Genomic DNA, 27,807 nt, shown 5'->3' on the forward strand with positions numbered 1-27,807 from the left:
AACTTATGTGACCATCAACTTAAAATAGACTATTACAGCCATGGCCAGTGTGGCTCAGTTGATTGGGCGTCATCCCATGCAACAGAAGGTTGCTGGTTCAATTCCTGGTCATGCCCCTTCCACAGTTGTAGGCTCAATCCCCGGTAGGGGGTGTGCAGAAGGCAGTCAATTGATGTTTCATTCTCATATGAATGTTTCTTTAAATTCTCCCTCTCTCTTCCTCTCTAAAAATCAAATTTTAAAAAAGTCTTTAAAAATACTGTTACAAACATAGCTTGGTAATTATATGTAGCACATGGTAGCCACAAACCAAAAGTCTACAAGAGAAAAAATAAAGGAACACAAAACTGTAGAAAGTTATAAATATATAAGAGAAGGAGAGTAAGTGAATAAAAAAGAAACAGAGGAGAGAACCAAGATGGCGGCATAGGTTAACGCCGGAGTTTGCTGCCTTGAACAACTACTTCAAAAGTGAAACTAAAAAATGGAACGGACATCACCCAGAACCACAGGAACGCTGGCTGAGTGGAAGTCCTATAACTAGGAGGAAAGAGAAACGCATACGGACACTCAGAGGAGGCGCAGTGCTGAAGTCAAATTCTGAGGTGCGGAGTGCGCGGAGCGGGCTGGCGGCGGAGGGCGCGGTTGGCGTTTTCAATCAGGAGGGAGTCGCAGACTCAGCTCCAGAAACGGGTGAGTCTTTAGGGACCCAGACTCAAACGGGAGAAGGGGGACTGTCTGGCTTCGGTCAGAGCGAGTGCAGCTTTCTCTCCGAGGTTTGCAGCGGGTGCTGGGACTCAGAGAGGCAGAGCCCCTGGGGACAGGACTGAGAGCCGCCATAACTGCTCTCTCCGGCCCACCCTGTTGATCCTGTGCGAGCCGCCCCGCCCAAGCCCTGCACAGAGGCATTTGCCGGATAGCCTCAGGCAAAGGCTAGATTAGCACCTCCCTAGAGGACAGAAGTTCTCTCACTGCAGACACAACTGATTCTCATAGCCACTTGGCCTGGAGGTCAAACCCTCCCTGGTATTAGCTACAACAATCAAGGTTTAACTATAAGACTGCGCACAAAGACCACTAGGGGGTGCACCAAGGAAGCATAACAAAATGCGGAGACAAAGAAACAGGACAAAATTGTCAATGGAAGATCTAGAGTTCAGAACCACACTTTTAAGGTCTCTCAAGAACTGTTTAGAAGCCGCCGATAAACTTAATGAGATCTACAAGAAAACTAATGAGACCCTCAATGTTATATTGGGGAACCAACTAGAAATCAAGCATATACAGACTCCCGACAGCAGACCAGAGGAGCGCAAGAATCAAGTCAAAGATTTGAAATGTGAGGAAGCAAAAAACACCCAACTGGAAAAGCAAAATGAAAAAAGAATCCAAAAATGCGAGGATAGTGTAAGGAGTCTCTGGGACAGCTTCAAGCGTACCAACATCAGAATTACAGGGGTGCCAGAAGATGAGAGAGAGCAAGATATTGAAAACCTATTTGAAGAAATAATGACAGAAAACTTCCCTCACCTGGTGAAAGAAATGGACTTACAGGTCCAAGAAGCGCGGAGAACCCCAAACAAAAGGAATCCAAAGAGGACCACACCAAGACACATCATAATTAAAATGCCAAGAGCAAAAGATAAAGAGAGAATCTTAAAAACAGCAAGAGAAAGACACTCAGTTACCTACAAGGGAATACCCATACGACTGTCAGCTGATTTCTCAACAGAAACTTTGCAGGCCAGAAGGGAGTGGCAAGAAATATTCAAAGTGATGAATACCAAGAACTTACAACCAAGATTACTTTATCCAGCAAAGCTATCATTCAGAATTGAAGGTCAGATAAAGAGCTTCACAGATAAGGAAAAGCTAAAGGAGTTCATCACCACCAAACCAGGATTATATGAAATGCTGAAAGGTATCCTTTAAGAAGAGGAAGAGGAAGAAAAAGGTAAAGATACAAATTATGAACAACAAATATGCATCTATCAACAAGTGAATCTAAGAATCAAGTGAATAAATAATCTGATGAACAGAATGAACTGGTGATTATAATAGAATCAGGGACATAGAAAGGGAATGGACTGACCATTCTTGGGGGGGAAAGGGGTGTGGGAGATGCGGGAAGAGACTGGACAAAAATCGTGCACCTATGGATGAGGACAGTGGGTGGGGAGTGAGGGCGGAGGGTGGAGCGGGAACTGGGAGGAGGGGAGTTATGGGGGGGAAAAAAGAGGAACAAATGTAATAATCTGAACAATAAAGATTTAATTTAAAAAAATAATAAATAAAAATAATAATAAAAAATAAATAAAAAAGAAACAGAGAACCAAATTTTTTAAACTTAAACTATATAGGTAGGTACATGGTTATTAACTTAATTGGGGTACTCCTAAGCTGGGAGCGTCCTCAGTCTGATTGAGGTACGTTCGCTGAGGTCGACCCATTCATTACCTGAATTGTTGTATCTATAGAAAATTCCTATGCTCCCCTGCCGTGGACCCCAACTTGGGAGTCAGAACTGTGGTACACAAACAATTTTCTCCATTAATAGATAGGAAAGGCTTATTAGATAGGGTGAAGGTGGTTCTAAAATTAATATTAAAGATGTTTCTTAGGTAGCAAAGACTCAGTATTATAAGCTGTCAATCACACCTAAATTAATTTCAAAACTTAACCTTTTATTTGAGGGATGAGGACATGAGCAAAATATAAACTTTCATATTAAATAAACTTGTAAGAGGAGCCAGGATAAATTGGAGGAGGGGAGGAAAGAATATTAAAACATCATATAACTAGTTATAAAAAATAGTTTGGTAGCAGAGAGAGAATAGAAAGATTAACAAAGGAAAAGTAAGCCTATGAGAATAAAGTATGTGACAAAGGTGACATGCCAAATCAGTGGGAAAGATGGATTAGTCCATAAATGATGGTAGGTCAACAGATTAGATCGTGAGGATGGCAGCCACAGGCATGGGGACAGGAGCCAAAGCCCTTCCTGGGATACCAGATTTAAATGTAATAAAACATGGAAGCAGAGTGGTGCAGCAGAAGCGTGCTGGGCCCATAAATGTAATAAAACGAAGCCATGAGAATACTAGAATAGAAGAGTGAATTTTTAAGAATTACTTCTTGAAGTGGGAAAGGTATTTATAAGCAAGACTTAAGAACCAGCAGCCATAAAGAAAGACACACTGCCCTAACCGGTTTGGCTCAGTGGATAGAGCATCGGCCTGCGGACTGAAAGGTCCGAGGTTTGATTCCAGTCAAGGGCATGTACCTTGGTTGCGGGCACATCCCCAGTAGGAGGTGTGCAGGAGGCAGCTGATCGATGTTTCTCTCTTATCGATGTTTCTAACTCTCTATCCCTCTCCCTTCCTCTCTGTAAAAAATCAATAAAATATATTATTAAAAAAAAAAGAAAGACACTGATAATACTAGTATGACCTCCTAAATACTGTGGCAAAAATTACCAATAATATATTCATGGAAAGATAAATGGGAGAAACTATTTATATCATATGCTAGACAAAGGGCTGATTTTCTTAATAAACATGGAATTCTTATAAATCAGTAAGAAAAAGATGGAAAAAAACAAAGTAAAAACTGGCCAAGAACAGGTAGTTCTCAGAAATCAAAATGACCAATAATATTAAAAGATGCTAAACTTCATTTGTGTCCAACACAATGCATAAAAAATGCAGTTTTTCATCCATCATATTGAAAAAGATGAAAAGGTATAATACAATGTTGGCAAGGATATGTGGGGGTGTAAATTCATAGCGCCATAAGAGGAGGCAATTTGGTAGGATTTTTTAATAATCCAAACTGCAAACATCCTTTGTAAGTTATACAAACCTACAGGTACATTTTCACACCTAAAAAGATACCTTCACAAAGATATTCGTACCAATGTTTGTAATAGAAAAACAAAAAGCAAAGAAATAATAACCAATGGCACTAGAGCAGTGGTTGCCAACCTTTTGGACCTCAGACCACCGGTGGTCCACGGACCACCAGTTGGCGACCGCTGCATTAGAGCATGAATAATAAGTTGGGGTACATTTATCAAGTAAAATGCTATACAGCCATTAATAAGATGATGTAACTATGTACTTATAGGGAAAGATCTTCAAGATTAAAGTAAAAATCAAGCTGCAGAGTAGTATATGTAATATGATCCCATTTATTTAAAATATAAAGATTACATATTTGCTTATTACGCATAAAAATTTTCCGAGAATTACAAAAGAAACTGTTAATAGATTAAGGTTACTTCTGGAGAATAAAACTGGGGGTGAGATTTCATTTTCATTTTATAGCCTCCTATACTACTTTGAGGTTTTCTTTACTATGTATACTTTTTAAAATATAAAGTTGAGGAGGGATCCTCTTATTCAAGGATTGTGAACCATTCTTTTATGTACATTTCTTTAAGATCTATATTTGATTTTTTTCAAGGCAAACTGATGAGGTTCTCCAAGTTTTTGCAAATATATATCTAACCAGAGGCCCGGTGCACAAATTCGCACTCAGGTAGGGTCCAGCCAGCCCACCCTGATTGGGGTGGGGTGAGGGGCTGCTGAGGGTTGGCCAGAGGGGGTAAGGGCTGTGGGCAGTTGGCTGGCCAGCCCCGCCCCCTAGTCGAAATCCTGGTCGAGGGGACAATTTGCATATTAGCCTTTTATTATATAGGATGGGTTCACACCCATTTGCCAGGTGTTTTTTGTTTTTAAATCACATATTGCTATATTTTTAAAAATGACAAACCTTTACTAAAATGAGATGCTTGAATTTTTCTTTTTCAAAATCACTTTTTAAATTATGGAAGTAATATGATCATTGCAGAAAATAGAGAAAACATATAAGGGTGCAAAAAAAAAAAAGAACTAAAATGACATTTGACCACTCTTACCACAGTTAATATTTGGTGTGTTTCCTTTGCATTATGTTAATGCATAGTAGTGTCTATATTTAAAATATGTGTACAATAACTGTACCTACAGGTGTATATCCTACCCCCCCCATATATAACAGGTACTCAATAAATATATTAAAAATTGAATTGAATTAGTATTGTACCATTTCTCCTCATTGAAAATTCTTTCTACACAAGGGATTTAGTTGATTTCTAGTTCTTAGGTAAAATAAATAACACTTATTGAATGTATTTATATCTAAACTTTTTCTGCATTTATGATCATTCCTTAGGAAAAATTATGGGATCAAAGAGTATGAAATATTTGTTATTGATGTTTTTCAAAAAGGTTATACCACCTTTTACTTGAACCTCTAGCATAGCCTGTCTCACTATTTCCTTGCCTAAAACATTACTATTACCATTTTTAAAAGTCATTGTTATTTCATGGTGAAAAACAAAGTTTGCTGAGAAAATTTCTCCCTCCCATTACAAAATAAAGTCCTTCTACATGTTCACTCAAGAGTGGTATCTTCCAACCTAAAAGCAGGTTAAAAGAGGAACTGTTGAGCTTACTCCCTTTTTCAAGCATTATTCATTTAGTAGGATTCTGCTATCAAAAACATATGGATAATGTAGCATGTAAGTCAGATTAAGAATCTTTTTCACATTATGCAAAGTGATGCCTCACTGATGTAGGAGACAGTATCATAGCATCAATGTGTGTCAGAAAATTACTTCCTGCAGTGATATTTAAGGTAAGGTGGTCAGTTAACTTTCCTGAGACAGCTCCAGAGCAATACTGATGGGAAATCAGGCACATGACCTCAACAGAGCGCTGTGCAACAAAAAGATGCCAGGATAATAAAACTTAAAGCAAAAATAAGATCATTCTGATTTTTGGAAAAGATTTTTTATTCAGAGTTTAAGATTAAAAACTACAAGGATTTACTTGTAGCTGGTGAGCAGAGAGAAAAAAACATAAATCATCATCTGATTGGCTAGTTAAAATGCTCTGACTCAAGAGTCAAATTACTCAGGGACACTCTGTGTGGGCTTAGGAGTTCTGGAGCAAAATAGTTCTAAACAAAACGTATCATCTCAGAGCGCAGGGCTAACGGGATCTGAAATACTGAGTAAGAAAGCTAATAAAGGGAGGTTGTGAGACCTTTTGATTCTTTTAGGCTTCTAGCAGTTGGTTACCATATGCAAGGACCTAGCAGCGAGTTATTTTATCTCTTGACTTGTCTGGGTTAAACAACTTCAACCCACTAAGCAGGAATAAAGAGACACTTTATCGATCAAAAACATAAAGTAGTCCCACCTCTCCAGTAGAATTTTAGTTGAATTAAATCATAAGAGAAACAATGATTATTGCACATAATGTACTTGTCACACTACATCTGTTGAGTAGAATTTCCATTCCAAGTGTTGTTGTCATCTTCACCATCATCTTGAGTCCTCAATCTATATATCTTCCCCTCTTTTTTAAAGTCTTCTCCCCGTTTCTCCAGCACTCTTTTTCTGACAGGTTCCCTGATATAACAAAAGAGGGAGAAAAGAGAAGATGTCATAAACTGAAAACAGCAGTAACACAAAGCTGTTTCCTTTATAATTCTATTAGTATAGGCAACTATATTTTAAGGAAAGTTCATGGGAGATAATTATATCTACTATTACAGTACATTTTATATGTTTTTGGAAGTTTAACTTCATCTGTTCTCCAAGATAAACCAGCTAAATTGTAGTTTCTATTTCCATGTATTTCTTGATGACTTACTAAGCTTTAGAAGAGTGTGACTATCTGCCACCTAATCTTTCCTTTATTTATGCAAGCTGACATATTTACTAAAACATTTATAACTTACACAGCGCCCTAGAAGCTATCCAAAGCTCCACTCATAGCCTAATTTCCAGAAATGGCTAATTAGCAATTTTAATCATTTTATAATGTTTAATAATTTATTTATGCAATTAAGAACAAACAGGATTTCATCTGAAAATGGGAAGGAAACAGGTGAAATTTAAGGTAATTCATTTTCCAACACTACAGGGGAACAGAGAGAGCAAAAAGAAAACAGGAAAACCAACAATAGAACACAAAGTTTTGCCTCTTAGATACACACTCATCCCATCCGTTTCCCCAACACAAATCCTGTTCCCTTATTTGAAAAATGTTTTTAAAAACCCACATAGCAAGGTATCAGATATTACAGTACCTTGGGATTAAATGCTCCCACCTATTGCTCAGTAAGAGTTCTACTGAGTTAACAAGGCCTCGTGTGAATGCTGTTTTAAGACAGAGAATTTTCCTTTGTCCCCTCCTTTTGAGTAATGTATTAAGGCTATAATTGGTCTTCCTGCCTAACAGTTAAAAAAGAAATAGGATAAAAGCTAAATCAGCCCAATCACAATATTTACACAAATCTTCATCTAGAGCAGCGGTCCTCAACCTGTGGGTCCGACCCCTTTGGTGGTTGAATGACCCTTTCACAGGGGTCGCCTAAGACCATCCTGCATATCAGTTATTTACATTACGATTCATAGCAGTAGCAACATTACAGTTATGAAGTAGCAACGAAAATAATTTTATGGTTGGGTCACAACATGAGGAACTGTATTTAAAGGGCCAGAAGGTTGAGAACCGCTGATCTAGAGAGTCAATAAGACTAAGAATCTCCTTACTGAGAGCAGACAGGCAAGAATTTTCATTACAATTTGCTATAATGGCTATTAGCCTAATAGAATGTTTAACAATAATAGATATATATTAAAATAAATTGTGGTATTATTAGAAGAGGGTATAATCTCACCTAGGAAAACTTTCTGTTAAACCTTAATATGTAAAACCTTAATCATTAGTGTTATCTATTAGTATTACCATTCTGACCTTGACCATCTACAATAAAAGGTAGGTCTCTTGGTTAAGGAACTAGTCCAATTAACTTTCTGAAGGAGGCACCATTTTAAGTGAATATCCAGTTTCCTCGGTTTGGTCCTTCTCTAAATGACCCAGAGAAGATAGTCAGCCAGCAGATCAAAGAACCACTAGGCTTAATATTCTCTAGAGCACAATCTCGCTAAAGAAATTATGCAAGATGACTGTGAGAAATTAATGGAATCAAGTATGTTGTCAGATTAAACATGGCTAGCAAGAAAAAATATGACTATTTAGACCGGGGGGGGGGGGGGGGGGCGCGCAGGGAATCTGTTTTTACAGTTATGGGATAAAGAGAATCAATAAATGAAACAACAAAACGAGCAGAGGTGAAGTAGCTTTCCATGGACTACGTTTTAAAAAGATGGCTGAGGAAACTCATGTAAGTTGGCTTCCCAGGAGAGATGATATAATAAAATCTTCAGAACATTTAGTTTTGTTCCCATATACAGAAAGAAGGCAAAGTACCTTTTACAATTTTTTTCATTCTGAATAAGGAATTGGGCATTACTAACATTTTCCAAATGGGAAAGACAAAAAATAAGTAATAAATAAGAAAGAAACATTTTGCAAATGGGGAAAATACAAACAGATACCTTTTCTCTGAATTGCTAGACGATGCAAGGTTTGAGGATTCCGAAGATGACCTCACTGAGGTCTGTGCAGGAGGAGGATTACTAAATAAGAAGTTGCTAATCAATCTCCAGATGGCAAGGAATGGGTAAAGTACTGTCCCCAACAATGTCCAAAAGTCTCCACTGGAAGAATGTACCATAGATGTAGTTGGTCTTCCTGCCTAAAAATTAAGAAATAAACCTAGATGAAGACTACATCAGCCCAATTACATCACAAAGTTCTAGGTGAATCTTTTATCTGAAAAACAAAGTCCTATTAATTTTAGTTTATTGCAAGAAGGGAAAATTACCAACTTTGCTGTGTTGGTGTTTTTTTTTTCCTTAAGTGTATATAAACCTCTTGAAACACCTCAAACTCTACTTTTTTTCTTTTTGTTGATCTTCACCCAAGGATATTTTTTCCATTTATTTTGAGAGAGAGTGGAAGGGAGGAGGACAGAGAGAAACACCAATGTGAGAGAGAGACATTGATTGGCTGTCTACCACACATATCAAGCCTGCAACCCAGGTCCGTGCCAGTGCCTTGACCAGAATGGAACCTGTGACCTTTCAACAGGCCAACACTCTATCCACTGAGCCAAACTGGCTAGGGCTGGAGCTGTACTTTTTATTTTATTTTATTTTATTTTATTTTATTTTATTTTATTTTATTTAGGCATATGAAAATTTATTACTACTGTGATTTCACCATCAAAACTTATGATCTTGGTCTTTCCTTCTTGCCTTTATATAAGGCCAAAATAGACACATTGGCTACTTTGACAACCTGAAAGCGAACTCCAGAAATGTCACCAACAGCATGAGCTTTGTGAGCAAATTTAGCAACCAGAACTTCGTCATGTTCCTCAATAAAATTCAAACCATCATCACTGGGTACAAAGTCTGATTATCTGCCATTCTTGATCGGCTGGACCCTAATACACTTCCTGATGGCAGAATTTGGCTGTTTGGCTTCAACCCCTACTTTTTCCAGCACAATTCCCTTTGCATGGGACACGCCTCCAAAAGGGTTGGCCTTCGGGACTGTGCCCAAATGGACTTTCTTGTACTGTTTATCATGTCCCTTCTGATCTCCCCGGTGGCTCCAGAGTTTCCGGGCAGTACAAAGACCGCCAACACTTGCCCATCCTGCTGGTGCCACGGGCCTTGTGCTTTTAATTTTTAAAAAATACATGTTTTTATTGATTTTTAGAGAGAGGAAGGGAGAAGGATAGAGATAGAAACATCGGTGAGAGAATCATTGATCAGCTGCCTTCTGCACACCCCACACTGGGGATCGAGTCCACAACCTGGGCATGTACCCTGACTGGGAATCAAACCAGTGACCTCATGGTTCCTGGGTTGACAACCTCTGAACCACACCAGCCGGGCTGGAGCTCTACTTTTTAAAGGAGTACTCACTACATAGAAACCAGAAGATAGTTTTTGGTAAAATGAACCAATTATTCTTAAGAGAATGAAACTTTTGTATTGAATTTATAACTTTGATAAGAAAGGTCTTTTTCTTTTTTAAAATATATCTTATTGATTTTTTACAGAGAGGAAGGGTGAGGGAAAGTTAGAAACATCAATGGGAGAGAAACATTGATCAGCTGCCTACTGCACACTCCCTACTGGGGATGTGCCCGCAACCAAGGTACATGCCCTTGACTGGAATTGAGCCTAGAACCCTTCAGTCTGCAGGCCGATGCTCTATCCACTGAGCCAAACTGGTCAGGGCAGAAAGGTCTTTCTTGATTATTAAAAAGAAGATGGGAAGGTTTTAAATCTCAGTGAATACAACTAATCCTGATTATTGGAGGGCTAACTGTTTCAGGGGTGGGGACACTAGTTCAGAGCAGGAAAAACTGTATTAACTCTGACACAGAAGACCCAGTTCTCATCCCACTTTTGACATGTAAGGTGGCACCTCAGCAAACTCATTTAAGCCTTCTGAGCCCCTTTTCTTCATCAGAGATTAAAATATTGTTGTAAGGATCAAATGGAATTATTTAAGTTAAAATGTTTTTTAAAAACTTGGTGAACAGTAGAGTAGTACACAAATAAAACCCACTAAGTCTGTAAATTAGACACTCTGCATTTCTTATTTTCTTCTTCCACTGGTCATCTTTTGTCCATGAAAACAGGCGAGGAGCCCTGGTTTATTTGGCTCAGTGGATAGTGTCAGCCTGTGTATTGAAGGGTCCCGGGTTTGATTCTGATTAAGAGCACATGCCCAGGATGTGGGCTTGGTCCCCAGGAGGGGGCGTGCATGAGGCAGCTGATCAATGATTCTCTCTCATCATTGATGTTTCTATCTATCTCTCCCTCTCCCTTCCTCTCTGAAATCAATAAAAATGTATTTTTTATTTTAAAAAAAAATGTATTTTTAAAAACAGAAAAATAGGCAAGGAAAAAAGTTGAAAATTAAACTGGTGCCTCACCAGAAATAAAAATACATAAAACAGAGGATAATGGAGCCATAATACTGATTTAACATATTTGGATAATGTGGATTTTAATTATCCATAATACACCATTCACCTTCCCTTTCTGTAATTATAAGAAACAATGAAGAGTAGAACAAACAGGTCTGTAAGAATAGAATAAATATATATGTATATACATACTGGCAACAGTACCACTGAAGCGCTTGGGGCAAGTTCCAAATCCAATAATTTCTTTTTATAATCTTCTTTGGTAAATTCTCTCCTGGGAAACATGGTTGCTAATGAAAAATTACCGTATGTGTTGCCAACAGTCTGTAACACAACAATAAGTTTTAAAACATTACATCAGTGCCTTTAAAAAGATATTACATACTCATATGCATCTAAAATGACTGCTTTAACTAAAATTGCCTTGATTTTAAAAGTTCTTTTAAATGTAAACTCAAAAAATATTTCTAAAACCTTGGCATAGCTGAAAGCTGTCAAATCCAAATAGTATTTAAAAGCTTTCATAACTCAACAATGACCATAAAATAACAAGAATATAGTTCCTAAAACCATATGAACAAACTGAATAAAAATTAGGTATCTCTTAAATATAGCTGCAGTTTGCCATGAGAGTTTCCACTCTCCTTTACAAACTTATATTAACCTCTCATAAATACATTTGGATTATAGGTATTCCCCATTAAAAATTTGGAATAGACCAGAATTTCCCCCATATATATCACATCAGAAATTTTTGTCTCCTCCTCTCAAATAATATAAATGGTTCATAATTAACCCACACCATACATATAATCCTAAATCCAGGAAATTACAATGAGCAACATCATAGTCACCCCTCACAATTTTAGATCACCCATACTTGTAAAATCTTAGCCAACTGTTTATCTAGAAGATTCCAAAGAAAAAGACCAACACTTTTGTGTATGTTTTTTTTTAAATTTTTCACTGTAGGTCTTATACATAGCTCTCCTTGTTCTCACTTTAACATAAGGACATACACAAATACAAAATCAGGTCATTCTGCTGGGGAGAAGTTCTAATAGGACTGATGTTATCAAAGATCTTTTTTCCCCCTCTCATGGTGCTCCCCCTTTTCACTTACTTGTGGCAGAAGCAGCAAGGCTCTGGCAAGGGCACCCCCTCTTAGGAGGCAAGGCCCCAGGTGTGGATTCAAGGCAAAAGAAGAATGAAAGTGGCTATTTGGGTTGGTTCTACTATAAAACTTAGGGGGAAAAGTTCTTAAAGTAAGTTTTTATATTGTCCAACACAGCTCACCAGTAGAGGGAGGCAGATAGAAGGTATGCTTCCCTTGGGACACATAAGTGAGGCACCAGGCTAAATGCAGAAAGATCTAGTGGAAAGATCTGAACTCTAATTTTAACAATGAAGTGATACATATGACAAATTCTGTACATATGAGCCTAGATCAGGGGTGGGCAACCTTTTTGTGAGTGCGTGCCAAAACCAGCAAAATCTCTGACTCAAAATTCTTCTGCGTGCCAACCCTAATTTTTTGAGAACATGTTACGCCTACTTGATATCTCTTAAGGTGTGCATATGTGAAGAATCTTGAAGAAATAATAAAATTCATTCGAGCGACAAAAACACAGTATATGATGATGAAAAATACATTTATTTTTTAATGTATACATGTACACTGATAGTCCAACAGAAAACTTTATGACTCCGTTTGATATTATCAGTGGGACTTTTGCTGCTGCATCACTAATGACAGAGATTTTATATCAGGTTTATATTTCATGACCTTCAGAGATATGCACGAGCTACTACTTTCATCCGTCAGGCTACTCCTATTACAAGACTTAACAAAATTCATCACTGAGAACAAAGATTCACAAGCGTATGTGGATGAAACCAAAACACTGGTCGGATCTAGGAAGGCGGGGGGAGTTAAGGCACAGGCATAGAAATTGCTCTTCCCCTCTCTTGTCAATCCATGTCTATGGTCTTTAAGATAACTTGTTACGTAAAATTATTTACTTATCTAAGATGCACCTACACTGAATTTATCTGAAAAAGAAAAAAGTCGATATTAAGAAAAAAATTGTAAATGGAAGATTGTAAGAGAGGGTTTCGCATGCCAGCAAAAGTTACTGGTGTGCCATGTTTGGCATGTGTGCCAGGGGTTGCCCACCCCTGGCCTACATCCTACAGGACATCTGATGCCTAGAATCCCATAAGATATCAATCAGAAAATAAAAACTAATTGGAAGCTACTCATCTTATACGATACAAAATTTCAAACCCATGCCAATTTTAGAGTAAGGCCATGTTTTGGAAGTAAATTCCTAAAGATACTTGTTGCCAAATATAGATTAATGGTCTTTAGGCTTGGACAACTGGTAGGATGGTAGGAAGATGGCCAGCTCAAAAGCATTCTAAGCAACCTAAAGGAAATGTGGAGAGGACCAAGAAATACTGCATCCTTTTTACTGGGTACAACTCCCTAAGATTAGACCTCTGGAAAACCATTTAATTTTCACTCCTCCAGTTGAGTATACTAAGCAGTGAAAAATTTTCCAGAGCTTCTTGTACAATATCAGGAAATTCCTATTTCTGCACAAGGAGATACACTATTCCCATGTGGCATTAATCCACAATGGCAGCTCCACACACCCCAGAGTTGTCCTGTGCCTCCCTCCCGGGGATAAGTCATGACTTGTTCACCTTCTTCAAATCCTGCTTAAAAATGTCCCCCTCCTACATTTAAATAACCTATTCATCTATCTTTACTACAACTCAGGACAAATTTACCTGCGCAGCAAACTGCCTTGCCTCTTCTAGAGGAGCATCAGAAGGGAACTGATTTGTAAAGGAAGAACCATCAGGAAGACGAAATTGAATTCTTGCAACAGTGCTGTGAAGAAAGAAAATGTAAGTCAGCATCTTACCTCTACATATTCCCAAACAATATCAAAAGTTAGAGAAAAACTGAAGTGAAAATGTACAATGAAAAGAGGGTGTTTTTTTTCACAATGTCAGGTCTTTTTGTTTCTATTTTTTAAAGCTTTACTGAAATATAATTCACATAATGTAAAATTCACCTTCTTAATGCATACGATTTAGTCATTTTTAATAGTCAGAATTGTACAATCATCATCGATTTCTAATTCCAGAACATTTTTATCACCCCAAAAAGACGCCCCAAATCCATTAGTATTCCTCTCTCACCTAACTGGCAATCACTAATCTACTTTCTGAATCTGTAGGTTTGCCTACTTTCGGCATTTTATATGATGGAACATACATGTGACTTTTTGGTGACTGGCTTCTTTCATGTACCATTGTTTTCAAGGTTCACCCATGTTGTAGCATGTATACTTCATTCCTTTATATTGCCAAATAATGTTCCATTGTATGTTTTGTTTATCCATTCTTCAGTTGATGAACATTTGGGTTATTACTACATTTTGGCTATGATGAAGAATGCTGCTATAAATATTCAAGTACAGATTTTTGTGTGGACATTTATTTTCAACTAGAGGCCCAGTGCACAAAAATTTGTGCACTGGGGGAGGAGGGGGTCCCTCAGCCTGGCCTGTGCCCTCTCGCAGTCTGGGACCCCTTGGGGGATGACCACCTGCTGGCTTAGGCCCGCTCCCCGGGGGGATTGGGCCTAAGCTGGCAGTCAAACATCCCTCTGACAGCCCGGGAGACCTTGGGGGATGTCCACTTGCCAGCGGGGAGCAGACCTATGCTGCAGTCGGACATCATTAGTGCTGCTGACGAGGCGGGAGAGGCTCCCACCACCACCGCTGTACTGGCAGCCATCAGCCTGGCTTGTGGCTGAGCAGAGCTCTCCCTGTGGGAGCGCACTGACCACCAGGGGGCAGCTCCTACATTGAGCATCTGCCCCCTGGTGGTCAGTGTGTGTCAGAGTGACCAGTCATTCCCAGTCATTCTGCTGTTAGGGTCAGTTTACATATTACCCTTTTATTACATAGAATAGAGGCGTGGTGCATGGGTGGGGGCCGGCTGGTTTGCCCTGAAGGGTGTCCTGGATCAGGGTGGGGGTCTCGCTGGGGTGCCTGGCCAGCCTGGGTGAGGGGCTGATGGGTGTTTGCAGGCTGGTCAAACCCCTTCAGGGTGGGTGTCCCCACTGGGGTGCCTGGCCAGCCTAGGTGAGGGGCTGATGGCTGTTTGCAGGCTGGTCAAGCCCACCCCAGTGGGGACCCTCACCCCATGGAGGTTTGGCTAGCCTGGGTGAGGGGCTGATGGCTGTTTTTAGGCTGGCCACACCCCCTTTAGGGTGGGGGCTCCCCACTGGGGTGCCTGGCCAGTCTGGGTGAGGGGATGAGGGCCGTTTTCAGGCTGGCCAAGCTCCCCGGCGATGGAAGCTCCCAGCCTCTCTTTTTTTTCTTTTTTCTTTTTTTTAATTCTGGGATTTATTTACCTTCTATAATTGAAACTTTGTTGCCTTCAGTTAAGCTCAGAGCCGGCCGCAGCAGGCGGGAAGCTTGGTTTCCTCCATCACTGGAGCAATCAAGCCTCCTGCTCGCTCCAGCTCCATGGTTGCCAGCCGCCATCTTGTTTGGGTTAATTCACATATAGTCACTCTGATTGGATGGTGGGCATGGCTTAAGGTGTAGGAAAGGTACGGTCAATTTGCATGTTTGTATTTTATTAGATAAGGGGTTTTTTTGGGTTTTTTTAGGGGAGAGCACAAACACAGTCCCCCACTACCACAAATTATGCAGTTGAGTTTCCCACATTTGGGGAAATTGCAGGGGTCAGCACATCCGGAGTGCAATGAATAAGCCTCGCCCTGGGAAAACCACCTTCATGATCATGGTATTTCCCCTGACAGGTAAGTATATTCTTTCTTATTTTTTTTTAAATATATTATTATTAATATCAGAGAGGAAGGGGGAGGGAGAGAGATAAACATCAATGATGAAAATCATTGACTGGCTGCCTCCTGCATTTCCCACACTGGAGATCGAGCCCATAACCCAGGCATGTGCCCTGACAGAAACTGAACCATGACCTCCTAGTTCATAGGTTGGCGCTCAACCACTGAGCCACACTGGCTGGGCTATTTTCAATTCTCTTGAATATATATTTAAAAATAGAACTGCTGGATTATATGGCAACTCTATGTTTAACATCTTGAGGAACTATCAAATTGTTTTTTCCAAAGTGGCTGCATCAGTTTATAATCCCTTTAGCAATGTAGGAAGGTTCCAATTCTACACATCCATGCCAATACTTGTTGCTGTCTCTTTAAATGTAGAAATCCTAGAGGGATTGAAATAGTATCTCGTTGTGGTCTTGATTTGTATTTCCTTCTGACTAGTGATGATGAGTATCCTTTCTTTTTTTTTTTATAATGTAATTATTTTTTTTTAAAATATATTTTATTGCTTTTTTACAGAGAGGAAGGGAGAAGGATAGAGAGTTAGAAACATCAATGAGGGAGAAACATCGATCAGCTGCCTCCTGCACACCTCCTACTGGGGATGTGCCCGCAACCAAGGTACATGCCCATGGCCGGAATCGAACCTGGGACCTTTCAGTCCGCAGGCCGACGCTCTATCCACTGAGCCAAACCAGTTAGGGCTATAATGTAGTTATTTTTATTGCTCCTGATAATGTTATAGAACCAAATTTTTACCTATTTTCATGTCCTGTCTAGTGTCATTTTTCTTATACCTCACTGCTTAAATGTTGCATTTTCCAAGCATATGAATAGAAAATGTCCAGCTGCCCAAAAAGAGCAGATTGATATAATACGAGCTCTTTGTTTGCTCACAGAATAGGCACAAGTTGTGCCCTGCCAGCTGCTTTGTCCACAGTCTGAACCTTGTTCTGTAAGAACCACCTGTATGACTGGCTGTATAATTAATTCCATACTCCGGTTTAGCCTGGGGATCTTCTATTAATATTAAATCAGATACTGCCTCTGAATGCAAACAACATGCCACTCTCTGAATTAGATTTGGACCACTGAGGCCAGGTGGACATGGACCTCAAAACACTGCATTTAGGAGGAGTATGATGAGTATCCTTTCATGTGCTTATTGACTATCTTCTCTGGAGAAATGTCTATTCAAATCCATTCCCCATATTTAAGTGGATTGTTTGCTTTTTATTGTTGAGTTATACGAATTCTTTTTATATTCTAGATCAGCCGTGGGCAAACTACGGCCCGCGGGACGGATCTGGCCCGTTTGAAATGAATAAAACTAAAAAAAAAAAGACCGTACCCTTTTATGTAATGATGTTTACTTTGAATTTATATTAGTTCACACAAACACTCCATCCATGCTTTTGTTCCGGCCCTCCGGTCCAGTTTAAGAACCCATTGTGGCCCTCGAGTCAAAAAGTTTGCCCACCCCTGTTCTAGATATAAGTCCTTTATCAGATATATATGATGCAAAACATCATCACTGATGTTTCTATCTCTCCTCCCTCTCTGAAATCAAAAATAAAAATGTATTTTAAAAAGTTTTTTTTTTTAATTTTGGTGAAGTCCAACTTATCTATTGCTTTCTTTTGTTGCTTGTACTTTTGATGTCATGTCTAAGAATCCATTGCCTATTCCAAGATCACAAGATTTCCTTCTTTTCCCTAAGATTTTATACTTTTTTTTTTTGCGTTGCTTAAAGTAAAAAACTTTAATATTACACTAGTAACTAGGGTGGAACACCAAACTTGACAGTTGTAGGGCCAATCTATGTAACAGCGCAGGATAGCCATCTTTGGGCAATAGCCCTCAGGGTCAAAGCAAGAGTGGGAAGGAGCAAGTATTAACAACAGGAAGTGCAAGAGGCAGCTTTGGGTGGTGCTGACTCAGTAGACACAGATGGTGTGCAGGAAGGTGCAGCCACTGAAAAATCCTAAGTCGAACCATCATAAGTAAGGGACTGTCTGTATTTAGTACTATCACACTGAACATTCACATTCAATAACAAATACCATTGGCAGCTGCCAAACTCATCAATATGTCCTTCTGAAACTATTATAGCCACAGCACACACATCAATGTTAAAAAGCAGCCCACAACCACTGTTCTTCTCAGCTGCTACATATACAAAGATGTTTAAGCAAAAAAATAAAGTACCTTCTTTCTCTTGCAGAAGCATCCCTCTTAACTTCCATTTCTGCCTGTTTAACCAGCAAGGCAGCAGCTTTAGCAGCTTCTACTTCTTCCTTTGTCTTTGCGAAACGAGCCGCTCTCTCTGCACGATCCTTTAAAACAGTTAGATGCTCAGTGTCTTTCACTGCCAGAATTCTACTCACATATTTCCACAAGGAACATACACACACATGCATGAAATCCCTTAAAGCCATACATGTAACTTAATCAGTCTGGATCTGGCACTCTTTAGTTTTATCAACTGCCAGGGACCAGAGCTGTTATTAAACAAACATGGACTTTATTTTGGTCACTGCTGTATCACGAGCCCGGAACAAGGTCTAGCATATAGTACATACGTATCTGTTGAATAAAGAAATAAGCAATATAAAGGTAGACGCAATTTTCATTTTCATGTGTTACAACTACTCAATTCTAAAAGCAATTGCTGCTAAACCATCCTAAGCTTCAACTTGATGGTATAAATTCTTTGAATGTCCCAAAAAAGAATGCTCGTGACTAGAGGAAACTGCTAGGTAACCAATTCTTAGCTTCTTTTCTAGAGAATCTTTGAAAATTACCTTTTGACTACTGATAAAATTCATAACATTGAGAAAAATTAATTTGAAAAAAATAATCTCAATTTAAATATTCGCTGTACAATTTCTATAAAAGGAAGCTGAGAATTGGTACTTCTTATCAGTTTTTTTTACTTCAAGAAAAACAATTTTAAATATAATGTTACATGCAATAAACCTTAATATTTCAAGAAAAACAATCTTAAATACGTTATATGCAACAATATCTGAAGAAAAACAATTTTAAATGTTACATGCGATAAACACCAATTATTTAAGAAAAATGATCTTACATATATTACATGCAATAAACATTAATATTTCAAGAATAAAAGGATTTTAAGTATAACACCAAACTATACTAACACAGTATATCACAAAAGTTGTAGGAAATATTAAAAATCTGCAAATAACAGGATTACTTCTATTATATTCTAGAATATTTTTGTTTCCTCTGGCTCTATTTTTTTTCATCAGTTTATGTTGTTCATTCTATTCCACAAATGAGTGAGATCATATGATATTTATCTTTCTCTGACTGGCTTATTTCACTTAGCATGATGCTTTTAAAGTCTATTTTGTCAGATGTGAGTATCGCTACTCCAACTTTTTTTTTCTTTTCCATTTGCATGGAAAATCTTCTTTCCATCCCTTCACTTTCATCCTGTGTGTGTCTTTTGTTTTGAGGCGGGTCTCTTGTAGACAGCATATAGTTGGGTCATGTTTTGTATCCATTCAGCTACCATACACCTTTTGATTGGAGCATTTAATCCATTTACATTTAGGGTTATTATTGAGAGGTACTTGTTTATAGCCATTTTAACTCTGTATGGGTAGGTTCCTCTGTTTCTTCTTCTCAGCAATCCCTTACAGCAATCCCTTTAGTATTTCTTGTAATGCTGGCTTGGTGGTGGTGAACTCCTTTAGCCTTTTTTTTTTGGAGAAGCTCTTTATTTGACCGTCTATTTTGAATTATAGCCTTGCTGGATATAGTAATCTTGGTCTCAGGACCTTTCTTTCCATTACCTTGAGTACTTCATGCCATTCCCTTCTGAACAGTAGAGTTTCTGATGAGAAATCAGGTGTCAGCCTTATGGGAACTCCGTTGTAGGTAACAGTTTTCTTTTCTCTTGCTGCCTTTAAGATTCTCTGTCTTTAATTTTTGGCATTTTAATTATAATGTGTCTGGGCGTCGGTCTGTTTGGGTTCTTCTTCTTTTGGGTTCTCTGTGCCTCTTGAACTTGTGTGACTTTTTCCTTTACCAGGTTAGGGAAGTTTTCTACCATTATTTCTTCATACACTTTCTCTATTCCTTTCTCCCTTTCTGCCTCTTCTGGCAGAATTGGTACTTTTTGAGCCACTAAAAATCTATTTTTGTGTACACTGTCTGGTAATAAAGCAAACCATTATGCATGGAAAAACAATTTCATAAATGTTCTACAGTCAAGCAGTAAAAAAAAAATTAATACTCACCAATGCAATCTGCTGTTTTATACGCTCTCGAGCTGCTCTATCTTCTGCCTTTTCTCTGTTTCTTTCCTCTAACATTCTTTTTGTTAATTCCTCTTCTTGCTTTCTTTTATAATCCAACATTTCTTTTCCAGTTTTTCTCCTCTCAATTTCTTTTTTAATCTCTCTCTGAATTAAAGAGAAAGTTTTATGAGCTCAAAACATTATTTAATAATCTGCCCTAGATATTATTCTGTATATAGCAGGTTGTAGGTACATTTACTTCATAAAATGTAAGAGGTCAGTAGAATCTATTAACAGCATGGGATAAAGGTCAAATTTATACATCTTTGCCAATGGTCCTATTAAGAGTATGATGTGGTCAATGTAATTTGAAAACAAAGAATTGCAGGTCACTGGTTTCTGAGATGAATATGTTACCCTTCAAGGACAACAAGGCAGTCTTTTATTTGACTTTACTATATTAAATGACAACTTTCTTATATTAAAACCCTAAAGAGATGATGCAGATTAGGAGCGCATGGTGAGAAAAATGGAATGCAGCAACACGACAGGAAAAATTCGGCAAAATGTCTACAATTTTTTTTTTTTTACAAAAAGAAACTAAAATTTTGATCTGTATCAAAGCAAAACTATTTTAGTTCAAGTCCCTTTATTCTTAATATAAAAAGACTCATAGCAGAGAGAGAAATAATGAGCCAATTTACTCCTAGCTATTTACAAAAAGAATACTAAAAAATTGTATACTATGATCCTACTACAGAAGACAGATAATTCCCTTCACTATGCTCCAACACTGAACTATAACCAGAAAGCCATCCTAGGTCTGCCAACTGAATAGGGAGTCAAATGTTCCCTCACTTAATGGAAGAATAAAACAATGCTAAGTGTACAAACTTTACCTGTTCTTCCTCTTTCCTTTTCTCTTCTCTCCTTTCTTCAAGTTTTTTGGTTAGTCTGTATTATAAAAGTTTTTTAAAAAATACATTAACTGAGACACATCATATTAATATAAAATATATTTAGATGATTTCTTTAGCTACAAACAACTGGGGAAATATAGAAACAACAAACAAAAAAAGCTCCTTAAGACAAAGCAACAAATTATTTGCCTTGCCCCTGGCCACTAGAGAAATCCATGGTGAGTCCGGGGAAGCCCAATGGGAAACTAGCTCTAGCTCTGAGCACCTTACCTCCTACTTACCACTGGTTCCCTTTTTATGCCCCCCTGATTTATTTGATATTGATTTAAAATATATACATCTAGGCCTGGCTGGCGTCGCTCAGTGGTTGAGCGTCGACCTATGAACCAAGAGGTCACAGTTCAATTCCCGGTCAGGGCACAAACCTCAGTAGCGGGCTCAATCACCAGTGTGGGGCATGCAGGAGGCAGCCGATCAATAATTCTCTCTAGTAAAAGGGTAATATGCCTCCCAGCACCGGGATCTGCGGGGCCGCGAGGCCTCCCGGCACCAGGATCAGCGTGACAGGGGGCAGCGCCCAAACCCCCGGATCGCCCTGAGGCTCTGTGTGTGACAGGGGGCGGGGCCACAACCTCCCTATCCACCCTGCTCTGTTCGCGACAGGGGAAGGCGCCCCAACTGCCTGATCAGCCCTGCTCTGTGCCTGATACGGGGGGAGCTCCCCAACCCCCTTATAGCCCTGCGGCTCTGTGTGTGACAGGGTGCGGCACCCCAACCCCACCCCCCCAAGGGCCCTGCTCTGTGTGTGACAGGGTAGAGCCATAACCTCCCCATCGGCCCTGCCCTGAGTGTGACAGTGGCGGCGCCCCAACCCCCTGATCGGCCCTGCTCTGTGGGTGATAGAGGGCGGCACCCCAACCCACCCCCTCCACGCACCCTGCTGTGTGACAGGGGGCGGTGCGCCAACTCCCCTATCGGCCCTACTCTGTGAGTGACAGGGGGGAGCTCCCCAACCCCCTGATCGACCCTGCTCTGTGCGTGACAGGGTAAGGAGCCCCAACAACGCTGACGGGCCCTGCTCTGTGCGTGACAGGGGGCAGCGGCCCAACCCCCGGATTGGCCCTGCTCTGTGCGTGACAGGGGGTGGCGCCGCACCTCCCCATCGACCCTGCCTTGAGTGTGACAGGGGGCGGTGCCCCAACCCCCCAATCGGCCCTACCCTGAGCGTGACTGAGGGTGGCATCACAACCTCCCAATCCGCCCTGCTCTGTGCATGACAGGGGGCGGCGCCCCAACTCCCCAATTGGCCCTGCTCTGAGCCCGACCAGGGGCTGCACCTAGGGATTGGGTCTGCCCTCTGCCACCCGGGAGCAGGCCTAAGCCAGCAGGGCGTTATCTCCCGAGGGATCCCAGACTTCGAAAGGGCACAGGCCAGGCTGAGGGACCCCACTGAGTGCACAAATTTTTGTGCACCGGGCCTCTAGTATTAGATAATATAATTTACAATTTCTTTAGTATGGTAATGGTGTTGTACTAAAATCTGAAAATGTCTTTATTCTTTCATTATATTATCACTTGCAGATGCAATTTTGTTCTAATTTGGTTGAAAAGCCTACTGTATCTTAATGACAAATGAACTATTTCATCACTTTTGCAATCTGGGAATCTACTACTCAAATGGTTTTTTAAAAAAATATTTTTCTATTGATTTCAGAGAGGAAGGGAGAGGGAGAGACAGACAGAAACATCAATGATGAGAGAGAGCTATGCCACCTCCTCGTACCACTCCCTACTGGGGATCGAGCCCATAAACCGGGCATGTACTCTGACCAGGAATCGAACTGTGACCGACTTCCTTGTTCAAACACTGAACTACAATCACCAGGCTCAATTGTGTTATTTTGTGTTTTTTTAATTGACCTGAGGGATGGGGCAGGGCATGGGTTGGTGGGTGTAGACCCCAGTCTCCAAACTAGGCTGGAGGCCCTGCTCAGAGCCAACAGAAACTCAGCTAATTTTTTTATTATTAGGAGATACACACTCAAGCATTAAGAGTGAAACGAAATATCTGAAACTTTCAAATGAATCAGCAAAAAGGTGGTTGTTATACTAATCTTTAAACTCTTTGAGGGTGAAACCTTCCCAAATAAAAGGTTAGAACTGATGGTACTATATATTATCTTTCCCAAAATAATAGATAATAGGAGTGGATTGAGGGGATGGATGAAAAAGATGAAAGGGATTAAGTAGTAAAATAGTCATGGGGATGTAAAGTACAACAAAGGGGATATAGTCAATAATATTATAATAACTATGTATGGTGCCAGGTGGGTACTAGATTTATCAGAGTAATCATTTTGTACATAATGTCTAATCACTGTTGCACACCTGAAACTATTATTGTATGTCAACTATAATTAAAAATTTAAAAAAATCAAAACTTCACTTTCCCACTGAATTAAATAGCACCTGACCAAACCCCACAATAAAAGGCCACCTGTCGTATTTCTTCTCATTCTCACCAAGTCTCCAAATCCTTTTCTTAATTTTTGATTTTCCATTTCACCCCAAGTGGTCCAAGGAAGAGTGCCCAGTGGTAGGTTTGGTGTTAGCAAAACAGAAGGAAACAAAAGAGGATGATTCCTTGGGAACTTCAGTTTCCTGCTGCTGCTCCTCCAGCCTTCCACCATTTCTCACCACTGTGAGGATCTATCCTGCTTTTCACATCAAGATCCTGACCATGCCCAACTCTTTCAAGTACAATTAGGCCCTAACTGGTTTGGCTCAGTGGATAGAGCATTGGCCTGTGGACTGAAGGGTCCCAGGTTCGATTCCGGTCAAGGGCATGTACCTTGGTTGCGGGCACATCCCCAGTAGGGGGTGTGCAGGAGGCAGCTGATCCATGTTTCTCTCTCATCGATATTTCTAACTCTCTATCCCTCTCCCTTCCTCTCTGTAAAAAAATCAATAAAATAAAAAAAAAAACAATCAGAATCTAGGTTTTTCTGCAAATAAGCTGATTGTTAAAAAATATATATTTATTTAATTATTTTATTTTAAATATATTTTATTGATTTCAGAGGGAGAGCCAGACCCATCAATGATGAGAGAGAATCATTGATCGGCTGCCTCCTGCACACCCCCCACTGGGGATTGAACCCACAACCCAGGCATGTGCCCTTGACTGGAATCAAACCTGGGACCCTTCAGTCTGAAGACTGACGCTCTGTCCACTAAGCCAAACCGGCTAAGGAATTTTTCTTAATGTTCATATAACACTAAGTGGTTTTAAGTCAGGATTAAAAAAATATCCTGCTTATCTGTTTACCATTAACTCATATAACTTTTAAGAATCATAGTATAAAAGACTATGATTTACTTTTACTAAATCATTGAAGTATTAAACTAGAAACCACAAGCCAGACATTTGTATCTGATTATGAGACCAACCAATAACACATGACATTTAGTAGACACCCACTTATGCAGAACCCAGGCTCAGTATACAGCCATAAAATTAGCAGAAATTCTTGCCCATCTGGAACTTATTATCCTATGGCATAGAGAGAGAAAGGCAGAAGTGACAGATAGAAACCTTCTGTTACAAAATGCCAGTGAAGCCCTAGCTGGTTTTGCTCAGTGGTTAGAGTGTCAGCCCATGGACTGAAGAGTCCCACGTTCAATTCCAGTCAAGGGCACATACCTCAGTTCCAGGCTGGATCCCCAGCCCTGGGTGGGGCATGTATGGGAAGCAACCAATTGATATCTATCTATCTTTCTCTCTCTCTTTCCCTATCCCTTCCACTCTGTCTAAAAAAAAATCAATGGAAAAAATATCCTCAGGTGAGGATTAATAAAAAACAAAATAAACAAAACCCCCCACAAAATGCAAATAAAAAATGATTCTTTGAATGGTCAGACCTAAAGCTGACTGATGACTTCAGAGATACAGAAGAACTTTACTTCCAGAATTGATCTTTAGCGATACAAACAAGTAGGTCAGATAATAAAAAGTTTTCAACCCAGAATTATTACACTTCATTTGTACAATTTTAGCTTTTTCTCAAATTTAGGAAATAATTGAAAACCACTGTCTTTTTAATAAACTACTATTTGCAAAAATAAAAGCAAACCTTTCCACTTTGACAGTGAGGTCCTCTGAGGGTCTTGGATTTGAACATCCTCTAGGCTCCTGAGATGAAGTGGCATGGTCTGATTTTTCTCCTCCTTATTTATTAAATATAAAGAAGTAAGAAAAATATTTCATTTAATGCCAATTTTTAAAAGATATACACTTTTTTAGTTACAACATTTGTTAATCTGGTTTCTTAAACATTACATATTTTCTCTAAGAATGGAGCAGGAGATAAAAAATGAACTATTACTAATTCTGAAGTATGGATCTGAATACAATCCTACATAATAAAAGGCTAATATGCAAATCAACCGAACGGCAGAATGACAGGTTGCTGTGATGCGCACTGACCACCAGGGGGGTGCCGCACAGCCAGATGCTGGGCTGGCGAGCGCAGCGGTAGTGGTGGGAGACATACCCCGAGGGTTCCTGGACTGAGAGAAGGCACAGGCCAGGCTGAGGGGACTCTCCCCTCCGCCCCCCAGTGCACGAATTTTGTGCACTGGGCTTCTCGTAGTATATAAATAAGGAAATAAGGCAGTTACCCAGTTGACGTTACCAAGGTAAAAGTTAGAGGTAAAGCATGAAGAAATATTAATCTGGCATGAGGGGATATAACAAAATAAAGCACGCATGCCTGGACATGGGTAGGCTTCACTCCAAAGCAGTGGTTCTCAACCTTCCTAATGCCGTGACCCTTTAATACAGTTCCTCATGTTGTGGTGACCCCCAATCATAAAATTATTTTCATTGCTACTTCATAATTGTAATTTTCTTTTTCTTTTTTTTAAAATATATTTTATTGATTTTTTACAGAGAGGAAGGGAGAGAGATAGAGAGTTAGAAACATCGATGAGAGAAACATCGATCAGCTGCCTATAATTGTAATTTTGCTACTGTTATGAATCGTAATGTAAATATCTGACATGCAGGATGTATTTTCATTGTTACAAATTGAACATAATTAAAGCATAGTGATTAATCACAAAAACAATATGTAATAATATATGTTTTCTCCAATGGTCTTAGGCGACCCGTGAAAGAGTTGTTCGACCCCCAAAGGGGTCGCGACCGAAAGGTTGAGAACCGCTGCTCTAGAGCAATGTTGTCCATTATCTATGGTGTCCAGTACAGTAGCCACTAGCCACATGTGGCTAATGAAGATTTGAAATAAGGCTAATGCAACTGAATGTCTAAATTTTTCATTGTATTTAATTTTAATTAAAATAGCCACATGTGGCTGGGCCTACAATATTCAACAGTGATGCTCTAAAGGCCAAGTTCAATCCTGGTTATTGCTCTAGATTTACACTAGCCCAATGGATGCCAAAATGTATACCAAAATTATTCCTTAGAGGAGCTTTTTGTATGTCTCTATACTAATATTCTTTTAAGAATTTCCTGGAGAATAGAATTTTGTCCTGGCCTGTTGCAGAGGATAGTTATAGTCTGGCACTTCCTTTTAGAACCTCTACCATTTCCACCAACTTGATAACCTTTTTTAAAATATATTTTTATTGATTTCAGAGAGGAAAGGAGAGGGAAAAAGAGATAGAAATATCAATGAAGAGAGAGAATCAATGGTCAGTTGTTTCCTGCATGCCACACCCTGGGGATTGACCCCGCAACCCGGGCATGTGCCCTGACCAGGAATCGAACCTTGACCTCCTGGTTCATAGGTCGATGCTCTACCACTGAGCCATGCCAGCCAGGCGATAACTTCTTTTTTTTAGAAATTAAAAAAAAAAAAAGTTTTTACTGATTTTAGAGAGAGAGGAAGTGAGAGGTATAGAGAAATAGAAACATCGATGAGAGACATATCAATCGGCTGCCTCCTGCACCCCCCACACTGGGAAATGAACCTGCAACCCAGGCATGTGCCCTCACTGGGAATGGAACTGGAGACCTCTTGGTTCATGGGTAGACACTCAACCACTGAGCCAGACCCGCCAGGCGCTTCTTCCATTTTGATCTTTGAAAAAGCAAGGACTATGGAGCAACAAAGTCTGGGTTCAAGTCCTATCCTGGCACTTCAGTAAATTACCTAATCTCTCTGTACCTCCTAATCTGTAAAATGGAGACAGTAACCTTGTAGAGTTGTTTTGAGAAACATTTTAATAGAAGTAAAATGTTTAGACTTTTATAAAGACTGGAACATAGTGTTTTAGTTATAGCCATAGTGGAAATACTAGAATTACTAAGTAGAGTAGTTGGTATGTTTCTTCCGACCTCTGCATTCACCTAGGTAGCTAAATCAGCCACAGTAGGAGTAATTACACCTTAAAAATTAGCAAACACTACAAATAGCGCTTTTATTTCCTCAAAGGCCTTTTGTCAAATATTTATCAACACACTGCTAAATGCATCCCATGCCAGCCGCAGCTCCCAGTTAGACATGCAATCACAAGGGTAAACAACAGATACTCTACAGTGTACTGCGCTGCCAGTGTTTTTTGATATTGTGTTCTGAGCACATTCAAGGTAGGCTATGCTATGTTATGTTGCTTTGTAGGTTATGCATATTAAGTGCATTTTTAACTTATATTTTCAACTTCTGAATTTAGTTGGTCATAACACCTTTCGGTTATGTCCAAAAGAGAATGAAAAATTTTGTAAATGATATTCAGGTAAATGTAAAACATAGCTATTCTGCTGTATACCTAAATGGAT

The 27,807-nt window shown here is 39.5% G+C and overlaps 1 protein-coding gene and 1 pseudogene across 2 annotated transcripts in view; both read right to left on the reverse strand.

Annotated features, from left to right (window-relative positions):
• Positions 1 to 4,171: 4,171 nt before the first annotated feature.
• UBXN4 (UBX domain protein 4) overlaps positions 4,172 to 27,807 on the reverse strand; it is a 40,883-nt gene continuing 17,247 nt past the window's right edge. Inside the window, exons 6-13 of the mRNA XM_081095378.1 lie at positions 25,136 to 25,229; positions 20,982 to 21,036; positions 20,083 to 20,247; positions 18,017 to 18,144; positions 13,708 to 13,810; positions 11,104 to 11,235; positions 8,456 to 8,655; positions 4,172 to 6,457 (exon numbers count right to left, since the gene is read on the reverse strand). Of these exons, the coding sequence (XP_080951504.1) occupies positions 6,319 to 6,457; positions 8,456 to 8,655; positions 11,104 to 11,235; positions 13,708 to 13,810; positions 18,017 to 18,144; positions 20,083 to 20,247; positions 20,982 to 21,036; positions 25,136 to 25,229 (1,016 nt within the window). The 3' untranslated portion in view covers positions 4,172 to 6,318. The remainder of the gene's footprint in view (positions 6,458 to 8,455; positions 8,656 to 11,103; positions 11,236 to 13,707; positions 13,811 to 18,016; positions 18,145 to 20,082; positions 20,248 to 20,981; positions 21,037 to 25,135; positions 25,230 to 27,807) is intronic.
• On the reverse strand, positions 9,056 to 9,621 carry LOC308522159 (small ribosomal subunit protein uS12-like; annotated as a pseudogene). The gene has a single exon. The product of its transcript is annotated as a small ribosomal subunit protein uS12-like (transcript).

The sequence above is a fragment of the Myotis nattereri genome, assembly GCF_964212035.1.
Source record: "Myotis nattereri genome assembly, chromosome: 7".
Taxonomy (NCBI): domain Eukaryota; kingdom Metazoa; phylum Chordata; class Mammalia; order Chiroptera; family Vespertilionidae; genus Myotis; species Myotis nattereri.